This window comes from Salmo trutta, chromosome 22 (genome assembly GCF_901001165.1).
Source record: "Salmo trutta chromosome 22, fSalTru1.1, whole genome shotgun sequence".
Classification (NCBI taxonomy): Eukaryota; Metazoa; Chordata; class Actinopteri; order Salmoniformes; family Salmonidae; genus Salmo; species Salmo trutta.
In genome coordinates this window covers 45,921,731-45,936,602 of record NC_042978.1, presented here as the reverse complement: position 1 = coordinate 45,936,602, position 14,872 = coordinate 45,921,731, and the positions used below count along the sequence as shown (strand labels likewise).

Here is a 14,872-nt window from a genome sequence, read left to right as displayed (position 1 = left end):
CCGTGGATCTTTGTGTTGTTTTTTATTTATTGATGCCATTTATTACAGAAGATTACTGTTGATCACTGATATCACAACAAGCCACAGATCACACACAACCGTATACAGAACCAAAAATGACCTACGAACATTATTACTCTCTAGGTAAAATAAGCTAGTATACAAAACATCATAACTCCCCTCCATACATTTGGGAGCAGTCCCCCCCCACCAAGGCCAACTAGGTCTACTCAGAGAAATGTATATAAAGTAGAAGTTTAATTTCATTTGTATTTATTTAGCTAGGATAATCCCCTCTGTTCTCCCAGAGAGTCCTGGGTGAATGTGCTAACAAGAATGTAAATGTTCTGGTTCTACCATCGATATATGTAAATAGGGTTGGAGAAAGCTACATTGCAGTGTGTTTTGTATAATATAGCGGAACCAACCATAAAGTCGCTGAAAACACGACAGACTTCTTAGTAACCCTGTGGCGCTACAGTAAACATTGACACAGAGGAGGGAATCTCGTCATGTCCCTCCATTTAACAGGAACTAGCAAGAATAAAGTCATAAAATGGCACCCACAAGCCTTCTCTGATAAGACTGACACGGGTGTGGCCCACAGTGTACACACACTCTGTCATAAACCTCTATGAAGGGGGTTTTCATGTGTTTTTGAATATTGAAAATGATTTGCAATTTAAATAAGCCCAGAGACGAATATTTTATAGATTGAATTGATGCCAAGTGTTCTGTTGTCTTTTAAGTTACATAATATGGAATGTTGAAAGTGCTTTCATGTTTTTAACGTATTGAATAAGAAGTTTGATTTAATTACATATTACCATTTAAAAAGTGAAAAATAGAAATACTTAATGTGGCTCTTAAATGTCCTCTGCTGTCATAAGACCGACCATCAAGCAAAAGGCCGTCAAGCTAGGTAGGTTGGAAATGGTTGAATTTTTTTTTTTTTTTACAAATATTTAACAAAATCATATGGACCTCATAGAAAGCCAGTCAGTGTTGTTGATATAAGACGTCTTCGGTCTTCTTCTGAGGGGCTCACAGATCCTCAGACTGCATCATCACTACTCTGAAAGACAAACACAGGACAATAACTTTCCAAAAAGATTCAAATCCATTTTTACTCAAACACAAACATATATATACAGTGTATTAGTGTGTCAATCATGGATGAGCTAATTGTTGCTAAGCTTACTGAAGTTCATGGTCAGATAACACATGGCTGAGAGGTCAGTGACACAGGTGGAAGAATAGGGTCTAGCCCTTATTGGAGGGATGGGACTGGGGGTGGGGCTAGGGGTGGAGCTGGATCTGGGACTGGGGTGGCGCAAGGTCTGGGACTGGGGGTGGGTCTAGGTCTGGGACTGGGGGTGGGGCTAGGGGTGGAGCTAGGTCTGGGACTGGGAGTGGGGCTAGGGGTGGAGCTAGGTCTGGGACTGGGGGTGGAGCTAGGTCTGGGACTGGGAGTGGGGCTAGGGGTGGAGCTAGGACTGGGGGTGGGGCTAGGGGTGGAGCTAGGTCTGGGGGTGGGGCTAGGGGTGGAGCTAGGTCTGGGACTGGGGGTGGGGCTAGGGGTGGAGCTAGGTCTGGGACTGGGGGTGGGGCTAGGGGTGGAGCTGGGTCTGGGACTGAGCAGCTCCGAGTCTCATATTTAATACATTTCATTAAATCAGGTGTGGTCAACTGGGCTTATGGGCTAGACTAGAGGTTGAATTTGACATGGGGTGTTTCAATACAACAGGGTCCTCTTACCCCCCCCACAGCAGCCGCAGCAGTCTCCACAGATGGCCCCGATGAGACCGTTGATGACCTGGATGGCACAGAGCACAACCTGCAGCAGACCCATCACCAGCAGCATGGAGAACAGAGTCAGGTGCCAGGTCACGATGCCTTCAGGCTTTCTACAGCCCTCCCACAGGGTGTGGTTATTCAGGTAGTCACTGGTGGACAATAGAGAGTTCAGAAAAAGTGAAATAAGACTCAGCACACTGCACATAAATTGTGTCATGTGTAATTCACGATAAATGCGGGTGAATGAGCGAGCGAGTGATTTACATACATTGTGTCACAACATGAACAATGTATTACCAACAATGTGTTTGAGCGGTAAAACGGTTCTTACCCGTTGACAAACGGGTTGGTCCACGACTCTGTTGTGCCATTCGTATAGAGACATTTGGGTCCGTTATGAATGGCAACAGCAGACACAATGAAGGAGTAGCCGGCACCCAGAACCCCCACCGCAGCAAAGATGATAGAGGTGAACATCTGAGGAGAAGAAACGGATCATAGTTACAGAGGTCCAGTTTAATCAATCAATCAATCAATCAATCAATCAATCAATCTGGGTATTGAACCCGGTCTATCCAAGACAAGTGACTTAAGAAGACATGTTAGTCCACTGAGCTAAAACCTGTGGTAGGAGGAACTAACACTAGTCTTCAGGGTTCATACTGTTAGTGGGATGGACTTCAGGGCCCGTATAAAGCGTCTCAGAGTACGTGAGTGCTGATCTAGGATCTGTCCATATAAATTTGATTCATTGTGATCTAAAAAAAAAAAGGCTAAACTGATCCTAGATCAGCTCTCCTACTCTGAGATGCTTTGTGGATACGGGCCCAGGTCTCATACTGGGATCAGATTGATACTGTATTCAGCAAGAGTTATTTCCTTGAACTAACCAATGCAACATTGGACAAACGATCAATTGATCCTTTTGCCCAAAATTAGTTGAAAGCAACAGCACCCTCCTACGATGCAGTATGGTGTGAGATGGAATGAAACTATTGATCAGCTGGTAAGAGCTCTTTGTTTCACCTATCTGCTGGCCACCAATATAATGGGGGCTCTGTCCCTAGGAGGCATGGGAAATGTCAGTTGAACTTCCTGCTTTGGGGGCGATCAAAATCGAGGTGTTATATCTACTGTGTGTGAGTGTGCGTGTGCATGCGTGAGAGAGAGAGAGAGAGAGACTGGTTAGGTCTACAAGTATGGTGCACCGCTTTACATGCCCTGTGCTTTAAGGGTAAACTCCCAGACCCGAGTTCAGCGTGCGTAAATGGAACATAATTCCCTTTTTATGCTCTTTTCTCTGTACATTTTGACCTTTGAACGGAACCATTTAGAATAGCATTCTATTCATCCGCTATTCATTTGGGGCGGGGGTCAAAGAGATGAAGGTTTGGCGGAGCCGTGTCTACACCGTATTCTGACCATGACATCGTTCCCTCATAATTCCACCACCTTTTACACACTATGAAACAATGAATAAGCTTCCAAATGGAATAACATCTACTTTCTTTACCTTTATTTAACGAGGCAAGTCAGTTAAGAACAGATTCTTATTTTCAATGATGACCTAGGAACAGTGGGTTTAACTGCCTTGTTCAGGGGGCAGAACGACAGATTTTTACCTTGTCAGTTTGGGGATTCAATCTTGCAACCTTTCGGTTACTAGTCCATCGCTCTAACCGCTAGGCTACCTGCCCAACGCTCTAACCGCTAGGCTACCTGCCCATCGCTCTAACCGCGAGGCTACCTGCCCATCGCTCTAACCGCTAGGCTACCTGCCCATCGCTCTAACCGCTAGGCTACCTGCCCATCGCTCTAACCGCTAGGCTACCTGCCCATCGCTCTAACCGCTAGGCTACCTGCCCATCGCTCTAACCGCTAGGCTACCTGCCCATCGCTCTAACCGCTAGGCTACCTGCCCATCGCTCTAACCGCTAGGCTACCTGCCCATCGCTCTAACCGCTAGGCTACCTGCCCATCGCTCTAACCGCTAGGCTACCTGCCCAACGCTCTAACCGCTAGGCTACCTGCCCAACGCTCTAACCGCTAGGCTACCTGCCCAACGCTCTAACCGCTAGGCTACCTGCCCAACGCTCTAACCGCTAGGCTACCTGCCCATCGCTCTAACCGCTAGGCTACCTGCCCATCGCTCTAACCGCTAGGCTACCTGCCCATCGCTCTAACCGCTAGGCTACCTGCCCATCGCTCTAACCGCTAGGCTACCTGCCCATCGCTCTAACCGCTAGGCTACCTGCCCATCGCTCTAACCGCTAGGCTACCTGCCCATCGCTCTAACCGCTAGGCTACCTGCCGCCCCAACAATGAAGGTGTGGCGCAGCCGTGTCTACACCGTATTCTGACCATGACATCATTCCCTCATAATGAAACTATGAAACGATGAATAAAGGTTCTGACTGAAACTACATCTACTCTCTATTTCTTGATAAGAAATAACACCATTCCCCATACACTGTAATGTACAACTTGATAAGAGCTATTGATAAGAGCTAGGTAAATGAGTAAGCCGATTTGATAAAGGGATTGTAAATACAAATGACAATTGTTTTAGATCTATTTTACCTTATAATTGATGGAGACAAATGTGAAACCAGTCATATGGCAGCAAAGTGAAACATATCAACATAGCACCTTTTCCACAGTAAGTTTATGAATCGCTAGCCTTGTAACTTGGGATGAAATGTGGAGACCGAAGCTATAGGCTTCTGTAGCCATGCGCAAATTACAGTATAGCGTCAAACCTACCGAGTTGATTTATGAATTCTACAACGTTTTAATTATGTGTCCAGACTTTTCACTGTATATTTTACAATTTGTATCCTGTTAAATATTAACCACTGTCGGTAGCCACCATCATTTATACCCACATACAATTATAAATGTCTCTTTAGTGTTAGTTTCCTTAAATTTAGCATCATTCCTTTAAATCGTTAGTTTACCTTTCTTTCCTCTGTCACGTTAGTGTGGTTGTTCCTGAGGATCTCTAGCATTAGTGGATCATATTAGGCTAACGTATTACAAATAGTGCAATAATTTGAGACATGTAACCTATTTGAATCATTATGGAACACAGACCACACTGTAGCAGTTTAAACCTGGAGCCTGGCGCACGGTTCACGACAACTACACCATTGTCATCCCAGTTCCATGACCAGTGAGGATTATTAGGGTAGATTTAGAAGACTACTGTCCGATCCCTATTGTACACTATTTTGTGGATTAAACATGATTAATCAAACCACTGTATTTTTCATTCACCAATATAATGAGGCTCTCCAAACCTGTTTTTTTAATGATGCTTTCCTGACCCTAAATAATATACAAGATCAGAGTATTTTTTTTTATCTACCAATTGGTGCTGAACAGGAGATGATATGCATGTATTTAGATAGCTTTTTATCATGGAACCCTAATATTCTGAACCGTTCTCGCCATGTATTCTAGTGAGTCTGTCGTAAAGGTAAACCAAATTTAAAGAGATGGCTTTAGATAAATGTACTGAAAACCCTATTGTATGAAAAATTCCACGAGAAGATCTGTTGGCCAGCAAGTGGGAGGGTTTTCAGAGGTTGAATAAAATGTATTCTGTGGACAGGGGAACCACGCCTGCAAAGCATTATGGACCTGCATAAGATAAGTCTGAGTACCATCTACTGAGAAGTGCGTAGGACAGGCGTACATTTCCTAAGTCTGAATCGGGCCCTTAATTGAATAGAACACCTACAGTATAGGAAAGTTGCTATGGATATGTTTTTCCCCATGTACTCACCGCAAATCTCTTTCCACAACTCTCATTGCCACAGCAACCGCAGCAGTCATTGTTTTTAAGGCCCAGGAAGACCAGCGCTGGGAAGATCATCTGCTCAGAAAGAGATACAGAACTATTAGGATACACAGCTATTGGACAGAAAGACATCATACTACCCACAACCGTTAGGATACACAGCTATTGGACAGAAAGACATCATACTACCCACAGCCGTTAGGATACACAGCTATTGGACAGAAAGACATCATACTACCCACAGCCGTTAGGATACACAGCTATTGGACAGAAAGACATCATACTACCCACAGCCGTTAGGATACACAGCTATTGGACAGAAAGACATCATACTACCCACAGCCGTTAGGATACACAGCTATTGGACAGAAAGACATCATACTACCCACAACCGTTAGGATACACAGCTATTGGACAGAAAGACATCATACTACCCACAAACATTAGGATACACAGCTATTGGACAGAAAGACATCATACTACCCACAACCATTAGGATAATACCAGGAAAACTGCTCTCCAGTTCTAAATACTCCCTACAGTCAGACAATCATATTGTCTGAAATCAGATTAGTACGGATTCTAGTGTTTCTGTCATCAGCGACATGAAGGACAACAGCAGGTTGGCTTTAGAAGCAGAAACAAACTGGCAACGTTGAACACTGTGATCATTTCCTAAACTTTTCTTAAAATTCTAACAGTGCTGTAATAACACAAGCATAATGGACAACACCCCCCCCCCTCCACAAAGGCCTTCATTTTGATCATTTCAATTGCACCTCATATAAAGATTCTACATCAAACAATATACTCACTGGTACAAAATCTTGTCCGCAATATTATCACTTAAGTTAAAGCAAAACACTTGTCGGTCTCGTACATTTTGTTTCTGATTCATACAGCGGACTGCTAGTGAAGACGTGAATGCAATATACACTATGCATGGACACAGAGCATAATAGATTACACCAATCCATATCCCGACCTCTCAATCAATATCCTGAGCCTAGATTGCGTAGTAGGAAACAAAGCTTTTTAAAAGGACCATCCATCTCACTAAAGCCATCCTGTCATGTAGACAGAACCTTTAGGCCAGTTACTACACCTGTATATTTGCCTGACTGTTCACCTGTTTTCTCATAGACTCAATCCAATATTTATCATTTTCTATGTTTCAACACATGTTGAATAGAGGCATTCAAATACAACCGTTGAAATTAGACATTGTCACGTTAAAGAGTTACAATATTAGAAGTTATTTAGAAGCCCCATTCCAAAAGCCCTGGTATTTTCCACTCCCCCAGCAACAGTTGCCTTACCATAACACCAGATCCCATGATACCCCCAAAGTAAAACACCTCCTCGGTGATGTGGTTATTGTCTTCTGCGACCAGCCCCCCAGGGAAGAAGAGCAGGATGTTGCAGAGAACACACAGGATGGCCAGGGGGATCAGGGTGATACCCAGACACTTGGCAAAGCTACCCGAACACATGATCGATGGTTCACAATCACCTCAGCAGCTAAAAACAGTCACACAACACAGGGTCGAGAGGGATTCTCTAAAAGTCCAAAGGGCTCCCACACAAACTCATACACGACTAAACTGTACTGTACTGTAGGTTCCTATCTAGGACTATAGCCTACCTGTCCAGAACCAGCAAACGGTCTCAGTCCCTCAGATTGGGGAGGGGTGTATATATATATATATACACACCACTGGCTGGATGATGATGTCATGATGACACTGCCTTAAATTGAATTTACAGCAGTTGTGCCATGGCAACCATCTGGTCTGGTTAATATTCTACTACACGGTTTGTCTGCCTGGCCTCAGCCCTGACAGAGAGCGAGACTGGAGTTATTGAACACATTGGTGACCTATTGGAGCCCATCTGACGATGAAGAAGTTCATCCATGTGTGTTGTATTAATTGACTCTATGTATTTATGTGGAAGCAACACTCTCTACTTGTCCAAAGTCAAATTTCCCCTCGGGGGACAATAAATTAAATCCTATCATATCACACTGGGTTATCAATGGGAGTATGTTTGGGATTATACTAAGTTTGACCTGCTACTTTACGGTACTCTATTTGACTCAGTCAAACTGTAGTGAAACACCTGCGAAGCTTCTCATGATAACTTCTCATAAGGTATCATACACAGTGAAAACCATTCCCAATACATGAAGAATAACTTTTTCCTTTACAGTTTTATTCATATTTAGGTTTCTATTAGGTCCACAATATTTATATAGTCTGAAAACAACATTGCAAGCAGTATTTTGTGCACTATTAGATTGATCATGTATAGGCTACAGGGTAAATGTATGTTTAGCCAATAGAGAATTTGATAATATAACTGGATAATCGGTACAGAGACAACCCTTTTAGCCTTGTACCAGGTCATATCTGTTGGTAAGTAGACATTCACTTTGGTCTTCTTCGTTTTGACGTTAAACTGCTATGTAGGCCTACCACATACTGCCACTTGACATGATCGTCACACAATGAAAATAAAACCGTACAGTTTAATGCAATGCACTGCTCACGGGTGTGATCTGTAATCCATCTGCTATTCCCGGATCAATCGAGCACCAATTAATCAATCAGGAAGCAGTCACACAACGTAGCAAAACAGCGTGGAAGAATATTGGATTATTCATGTGATATCTAGATGATTAAATAGTAGTGGAAGGGACAGTACGACACAGAGAAACATACTGTAGGCCTGATTGAGCATGCTCCCAATACATATGACTGAACTTTACACAGTGCGTTTGCTTGAGGAAACATTGTAGCGAATTTTTTACATGACGAAACATTGTAGCGAATTTTTCACATGAGGAAACATTGTAGCGAATTTTCAAATGAGGAAACAATGTAGCGAATTTTCACATGAGGAAACAATGTAGCGAATTTTCAAATGAGGAAACAATGTAGCGAATTTTCACATGAGGAAACAATGTAGCGAATTTTTCACGAGGAAACATTGTAGCGAATTTTCACATGAGGAAACATTGTAGCAAATTTTTCACATGAGGAAACATTGTAGCGAATTTTCACATGAGGAAACATTGTAGCGAATTTTCACATGAGGAAACAATGTAGCGAATTTTCCACGAGGAAACATTGTAGCAAATTTTTCACATGAGGAAACATTGTAGCGAATTTTCACATGAGGAAACATTGTAGCGAATTTTCACATGAGGAAACATTGTAGCGAATTTTCACATGAGGAAACAATGTAGCGAATTTTCACATGAGGAAACATTGTAGCAAATTTTTCACATGAGGAAACATTGTAGCGAATTTTCACATGAGGAAACATTGTAGCGAATTTTCACATGAGGAAACATTGTAGCGAATTTTCACATGAGGAAACATTGTAGCGAATTTTCACATGAGGAAACAATGTAGCAAATTTTCACATGAGGAAACAATGTAGCGAATTTTTCACGAGGAAACATTGTAGCGAATTTTCACATGAGGAAACATTGTAGCAAATTTTCACATGAGGAAACGTAGCGAATTTTTCACGAGGAAACATTGTAGCGAATTTTCACATGAGGAAACATTGTAGTGAATTTTCACGAGGAAACATTGTAGTGAATTTTTCACATGAGGAAACATTGTAGTGAATTTTTCACATGAGGAAACATTGTAGCGAATTGCATTTTGTGTGATAAAGGAGTAGTAAGCTATGCAACCATCACCTCTCCACGGTCACCTGTTGTTTGGTTACACGGCTGTGTGGTTTCAAGACAACCAGGGCCGGTTCCAGGGATAAGTGACATAAGCGGTTGCTTAGGGCCTCCGGAGAATTGGATAATACACCAGGTGCAGTTTCTACATTTTGATATTTAGAAAGTTTGCATCGACAATTGCCTGCTATGGTGCATTTCCATTTAATTATCTTGTGTCGTTAAAACGGCTGGACGTAATGACATCACACCTACAAAATAAATAAAAACTGCAGTGTATAATACAAATGTGTATTTGTATTTCTTATGGATCCCCATTAGTTCCTGCCAAGGCAACAGCTACTCTTCCTGGGGTCCAGCAAAATTAAGGCAGTTTATACAATTTTAAAAACATAACAATACATTTACAGATTTCACAAAACACTGTGTGCCCTCAGGCCCCTACTCCACCACTACCACCTATCTACAGTACAAAATCCATGTGTACGTGTGTGTATAATGCGTATGCATGTGTCTGTGCCTATGTTTGTGTTGCTTCACAGTCCCCGCTGTTCCATAAGGTGTCTTTTAATCTGTTTATTAAATCCAATTCTACTGCTTGCATGAGTTACTTGATGTGGTAAAGAGTTCCATGTAGTCATGGCTCTATTTAGTACTGTGCACCTTCCATAGTCTGTTCTGGACTTGGGGACTGTGAAGAGACCTCTTGTGGCATGTCTTGTGGGGTATGCATGGGTGTCCGAGCTGTGCGCCAGTCGTTCAAACAGACAGCTCAATGCTTTCAACTTGTCAATACCTCTCATAAATACAAGTAGTGATGAAGTCAATCTCTCCTCCACTTTCAGCCAGGAGAGATTGACATGCATATTATTAATATTAGCTCTCTGTGTACATCCAAGGGCCAGCCATGCTGCCCTGTTCTGAGCCAATTGCAATTTTCCTAAGTCCTTTTTTGTGGCATCTGACCACACGACTGAACAGTAGTCCAGGTGTGACAAAACCAGGGCCTGTAGGACCAGCCTTGCTGATAGTGTTGTTAAGAAGGCAGAGCGGCGCTTTATTATAGACAGACTTCTCCCCATCCTAGCTACTACTGCATCAATATGTTTTGACCATGACAGTTTACAATCCAGGGTTACTCCAAGCAGTTTATTCACCTCAACTTGCTTAATTTCCACATTATTTATTACAAGACTTAGTTGAGGTTTAGGGTTTAGTGATTGATTTGTCCCAGATACAATGCTTTTAGTTTTAGAAATATTTAGGACTAACTTATTCCTTGCCACCCATTTTGAAACTAACTGCAACTCGTTGTTAAGTGTTGCAGTCATTTCAATTGCTGTAGTAGCTGACATGTATAGGGAAAGGGAGATGCCTAGTCAGTTGTACAACTGAATACATTCAACTGAAATGTGTGTTCTGCATTTAACCCAGCCCCTCTGAATCAGAGAGGTGCGTGGATCTGCCTTAATCCACATCCACGTCTTCGGCGTAGAGTTGAGTCATCCGCATACATAGAAACTCTGGCCTGGGGAATTCCTGATCCTACCTGGATTATGTTGGAGAGTCTTCCATTAAAGAACACCCTCTGTGTTCTGTTAGACAAGTAACTCTTAATCCACAATATAGCAGGGGGTGTAAAGCCATAACACATAAGAGCAAGGCGAAACAATTCAGACATTTTTGAAAGAAACATTATTTTTTACAGTTCAAAAGGTAGATTTTGCAAGCAGTAAGCGTTTAGAATTAAATGTGGAGTGGAGTTTTATGGTGATGACATCACGTATCTTCAAAATTATTCCAATTTTTTTTTTTCGATCATCAAATTTTGTAGCAATAAAAAAGTTTGACAAGAGACAAATCCGACGCTGTTGAACGAATAAAAATGCGGTCGATCTTTAGAAAATGTCTCTTATCTCTGCCGTTTCCATGAAACATGTTGCAATCATTTTTTTGTTGCGACATTGCTTTTGTCCAATGAACCTGGGTCAATGGAATCCTACCTACTGACTGTCACTCAATTCGCCATGTAAGCTAAAAACTTTTAGCTTGGTAGTTAGTCTAGCCAGCTATCTAAACTTGTAGTAACCATGGCCGAATACTGACTGGGCACGCAGGGCGTCTACCCAGGGTCCCTGACCTTCAGTGGGCCCCCATTTATTTTGTTAGTCATTCACACTCAGATATCATACTAACATGGCCGAAGTCATTATAAAATGTGTAGAATTGCAGGACATTAGCTGTAAACCCCAAAATATCTCTACCCCAAAAATATCTCTGCCCCAAAAATATCTCTGCCCCATGGCAATATTTGTAGAATTGCATGACATTTGTTTATAAAACTGCAGTTTCCACTCTACCACATTGCAAAATGTGTAGAATTACAGAAAACTTGCTCTAAAACAGTAACATTTTCTCTACACCCCATGGCAAAATGCGTAGAATTGTAGGAAATACCATTTAAAATTAGTGCGTGTTTCTAGACCAGAGCTAGGGTAATGGGTGCCACTGACATGGGTGCAGGGTTGGGTAGGTTATTTTCTAAATGTAATCTGTTACAGTTACTAGTTATCTGTCCAACATAGTAATCAGTAAAGTCACTTTTGTAATCCGTTACTCCCCAACCCTGGCTTGTAGGCCTATGAGGGAGTTATTCTCTTAATTTGAGCATTTGGTTTACATGTTGTTCGATGTTTGTACATCATTTAAATAACACTTAAATCACAATTTTATGCTTTAATAGATGATGGAATCTGAGACGTGTCCCGGCTGGACCTGACGCTGTATTGCAGTATCCTCGCAGAAATCCCGAAGAGAGGACGGAATGCTGCCGATGCTGCCATGGCTGTAGCCGCGCCCTGGCCGTGACACAACCACACAGCACCAGGATCGGCGGGGACAGCTTCTGTCTCTTCTATAGCACAAGCACCGGCCAGGAGGGCGGCTAAAGTCTCCCTCCTCCCTAGGCTGACACATTAGGCTCTCACATAGATTCCCTAGGCTGACATGTTGGCTCCCACATAGATACCCTAGGCAGACACATTGGCTCCCACATAGATTCCCTAGGCAGACACATTAGGCTCTCACATAGATTCCCTAGGCTGACATGTTGGCTCCCACATAGATACCCTAGGCAGACACATTAGGCTCTCACATAGATTCCCTAGGCTGACATGTTGGCTCCCACATAGATACCCTAGGCAGACACATTGGCTCCCACATAGATTCCCTAGGCAGACACGTTGGCTCCCACATAGATACCCTAGGCAGACATGTTGGCTCCCACATAGATTCCCTAGGCAGACACGTTGGCTCCCACATAGATACCCTAGGCAGACATGTTGGCTCCCACATAGATTCCCTAGGCAGACATGTTGGCTCCCACATAGATTCCCTAGGCAGACATGTTGGCTCCCACATAGATTCCCTAGGCTGACATGTTGGCTCCCACATAGATACCCTAGGCAGACACATTGGCTCCCACATAGATTCCCTAGGTAGACACGTTGGCTCCCACATAGATACCCTAGGCAGACATGTTGGCTCCCACATAGATTCCCTAGGCAGACATGTTGGCTCCCACATAGATACCCTAGGCAGACATGTTGGCTCCCACATAGATACCCTAGGCAGACATGTTGGCTCCCACATAGATACCCTAGGCAGACACATTGGCTCCCACATAGATTCCCTAGGCTGACATGTTGGCTCCCACATAGATACCCTAGGCAGACACATTGGCTCCCACATAGATTCCCTAGGCAGACACGTTGGCTCCCACATAGATACCCTAGGCAGACATGTTGGCTCCCACATAGATTCCCTAGGCAGACATGTTGGCTCCCACATAGATACCCTAGGCAGACATGTTGGCTCCCACATAGATACCCTAGGCAGACATGTTGGCTCCCACATAGATACCCTAGGCAGACATGTTGGCTCCCACATAGATACCCTAGGCAGACATGTTGGCTCCCACATAGATTCCCTAGGCAGACATGTTGGCTCCCACATAGATACCCTAGGCAGACATGTTGGCTCCCACATAGATACCCTAGGCAGACATGTTGGCTCCCACATAGATACCCTAGGCAGACATGTTGGCTCCCACATAGATACCCTAGGCAGACATGTTGGCTCCCACATAGATACCCTAGGCAGACATGTTGGCTCCCACATAGATACCCTAGGCAGACATGTTGGCTCCCACATAGATTCCCTAGGCAGACATGTTGGCTCCCACATAGATACCCAATGGCATGTTTCATTATCTGTTTGAGTAGTTTTTAACCATACAACCGGACCTACAGTCAGAGAAATATATGTGGTAACAGTCAGCCTTTTCATACAAGTGTTATTGTATCATGAAGGGTCAGGCTGGTTATATGATCTAATATAGTCTCCGTGTTTTCTTTCGTTTGTTGTGAAAATAGCTAGTGTTCTGTATCGTGTACAATGACACTATTGACAACGGCAGTTTCCTGAATTACATCAGTATTACGAATTCTATGCAGCATAAATTGAGACCCATTCCAACCTTTTTAACCAGTAGAGAAATTCTTTTGCATGTTTTATATGTGTCATGTTTCATACGTCATGAAGCCTATTTTCCATATTTGAACCAACCTCTACCCTTCCTTGATTTAGCCTGCACCCCGTTGGTTTTGTAAACAAACTATAACTAGAGAAATAAAATTATCCCCAACAAATCAGTCAGTCAGCGAATAATACCTGATGTTTCTTTATGAGTGCTATAGCCAGGTAACGCGTCTGTGGTTTAAGTATGTGTGTGTCTGTGTTGATTCAGCAATAAGCAGTGTTGTTCTTGGCTTTGTGTTTTATCAAGCCACTATTACCTTAAGCTTCCTGTTTAAACCCAATGTGTTATACTTGACCACAGAGGAGTGGTTGCTCACTGGTTCCAGTCGCTCTTACAGTAGGTTTATTGATTTTAGTCCAAATCGCAAACCCGTGTGTGTGTGTTGTGTTAATAACCAGTGTGGCTTGCCATTGGATCCTCAGGCCTCTGTTATATACAGTGTGTGTGTGTGTGTGTGTGTGTGTGTGTGTGTGTGTGTGTGTGTGTGTGTGTGTGTGTGTGTGTGTGTGTGTGTGTGTGTGTGTGTGTGTGTGTGTGTGTGTGTGCGTGCGTGCGTGCGTGCGTGCGTGCGTGCGTGCGTGCGTGCGTGCGTGCGTGCGTGCGTGCGTGCGTGCGTGCGTGCGTGCGTGCGTGCGTGCGTGCGTGCGTGTGTGTGCGTCCTGTTCCAGTGACCGGTCCCCCAGAACACAGTCAGTGGATCTCCCGGAGGGGCGTCTAAGCCAATCCCATCCTTCCACGCCCTGAACGCCACCATGCTGGGGGCCGCGGCCTGCTGGTGTGACACTGTCTGATATTTTCTATTCCATTCTACTCTGCTCTATTCTACGCTATTCTATTATATTCTATTTAGCTATGAGACCCCTCATGTTGTGAGGCCGTGTATTTATAGTGTACATTCATCTTTAAAAAGGCCTTGTACCTGAAACATCAAAAACAACTACTTTCTAACCCTTTGTTTTTCCGTAGCTTG

General features: G+C 43.3%; 1 protein-coding gene across 1 annotated transcript; it reads right to left on the bottom strand.

Annotated features, from left to right (window-relative positions):
- Positions 1–7: 7 nt before the first annotated feature.
- On the bottom strand, positions 8–7,338 carry tm4sf4 (transmembrane 4 L six family member 4). The gene is made up of 6 exons (XM_029708172.1): positions 7,245–7,338; positions 6,919–7,120; positions 5,585–5,674; positions 2,129–2,274; positions 1,759–1,946; positions 8–1,075 (listed from the first exon to the last, which is right to left on the bottom strand). Exons 2-6 carry the CDS (start codon positions 7,090–7,092, stop codon positions 1,071–1,073), a joined length of 603 nt encoding a protein of 200 aa, XP_029564032.1. The 5' UTR covers positions 7,093–7,120; positions 7,245–7,338; the 3' UTR covers positions 8–1,070.
- Between the last annotated feature and the right edge of the window lie 7,534 nt (positions 7,339–14,872).

Bases quoted from the DNA above. Each gene is read 5' to 3' on its own strand.
- tm4sf4 (XM_029708172.1), bottom strand. From the start codon at position 7,092: ATGTGTTCGGGTAGCTTTGCCAAGTGTCTGGGTATCACCCTGATCCCC. The intron at 2,275-5,584 runs GTGAGTACATGG...TCTTCTCCTCAG, and splicing joins GTTGTGGAAAGAGATTTGCG to ATGTTCACCTCTATCATCTT. The intron at 1,947-2,128 runs GTAAGAACCGTT...ATTGTCCACCAG, and splicing joins ACCAACCCGTTTGTCAACGG to TGACTACCTGAATAACCACA.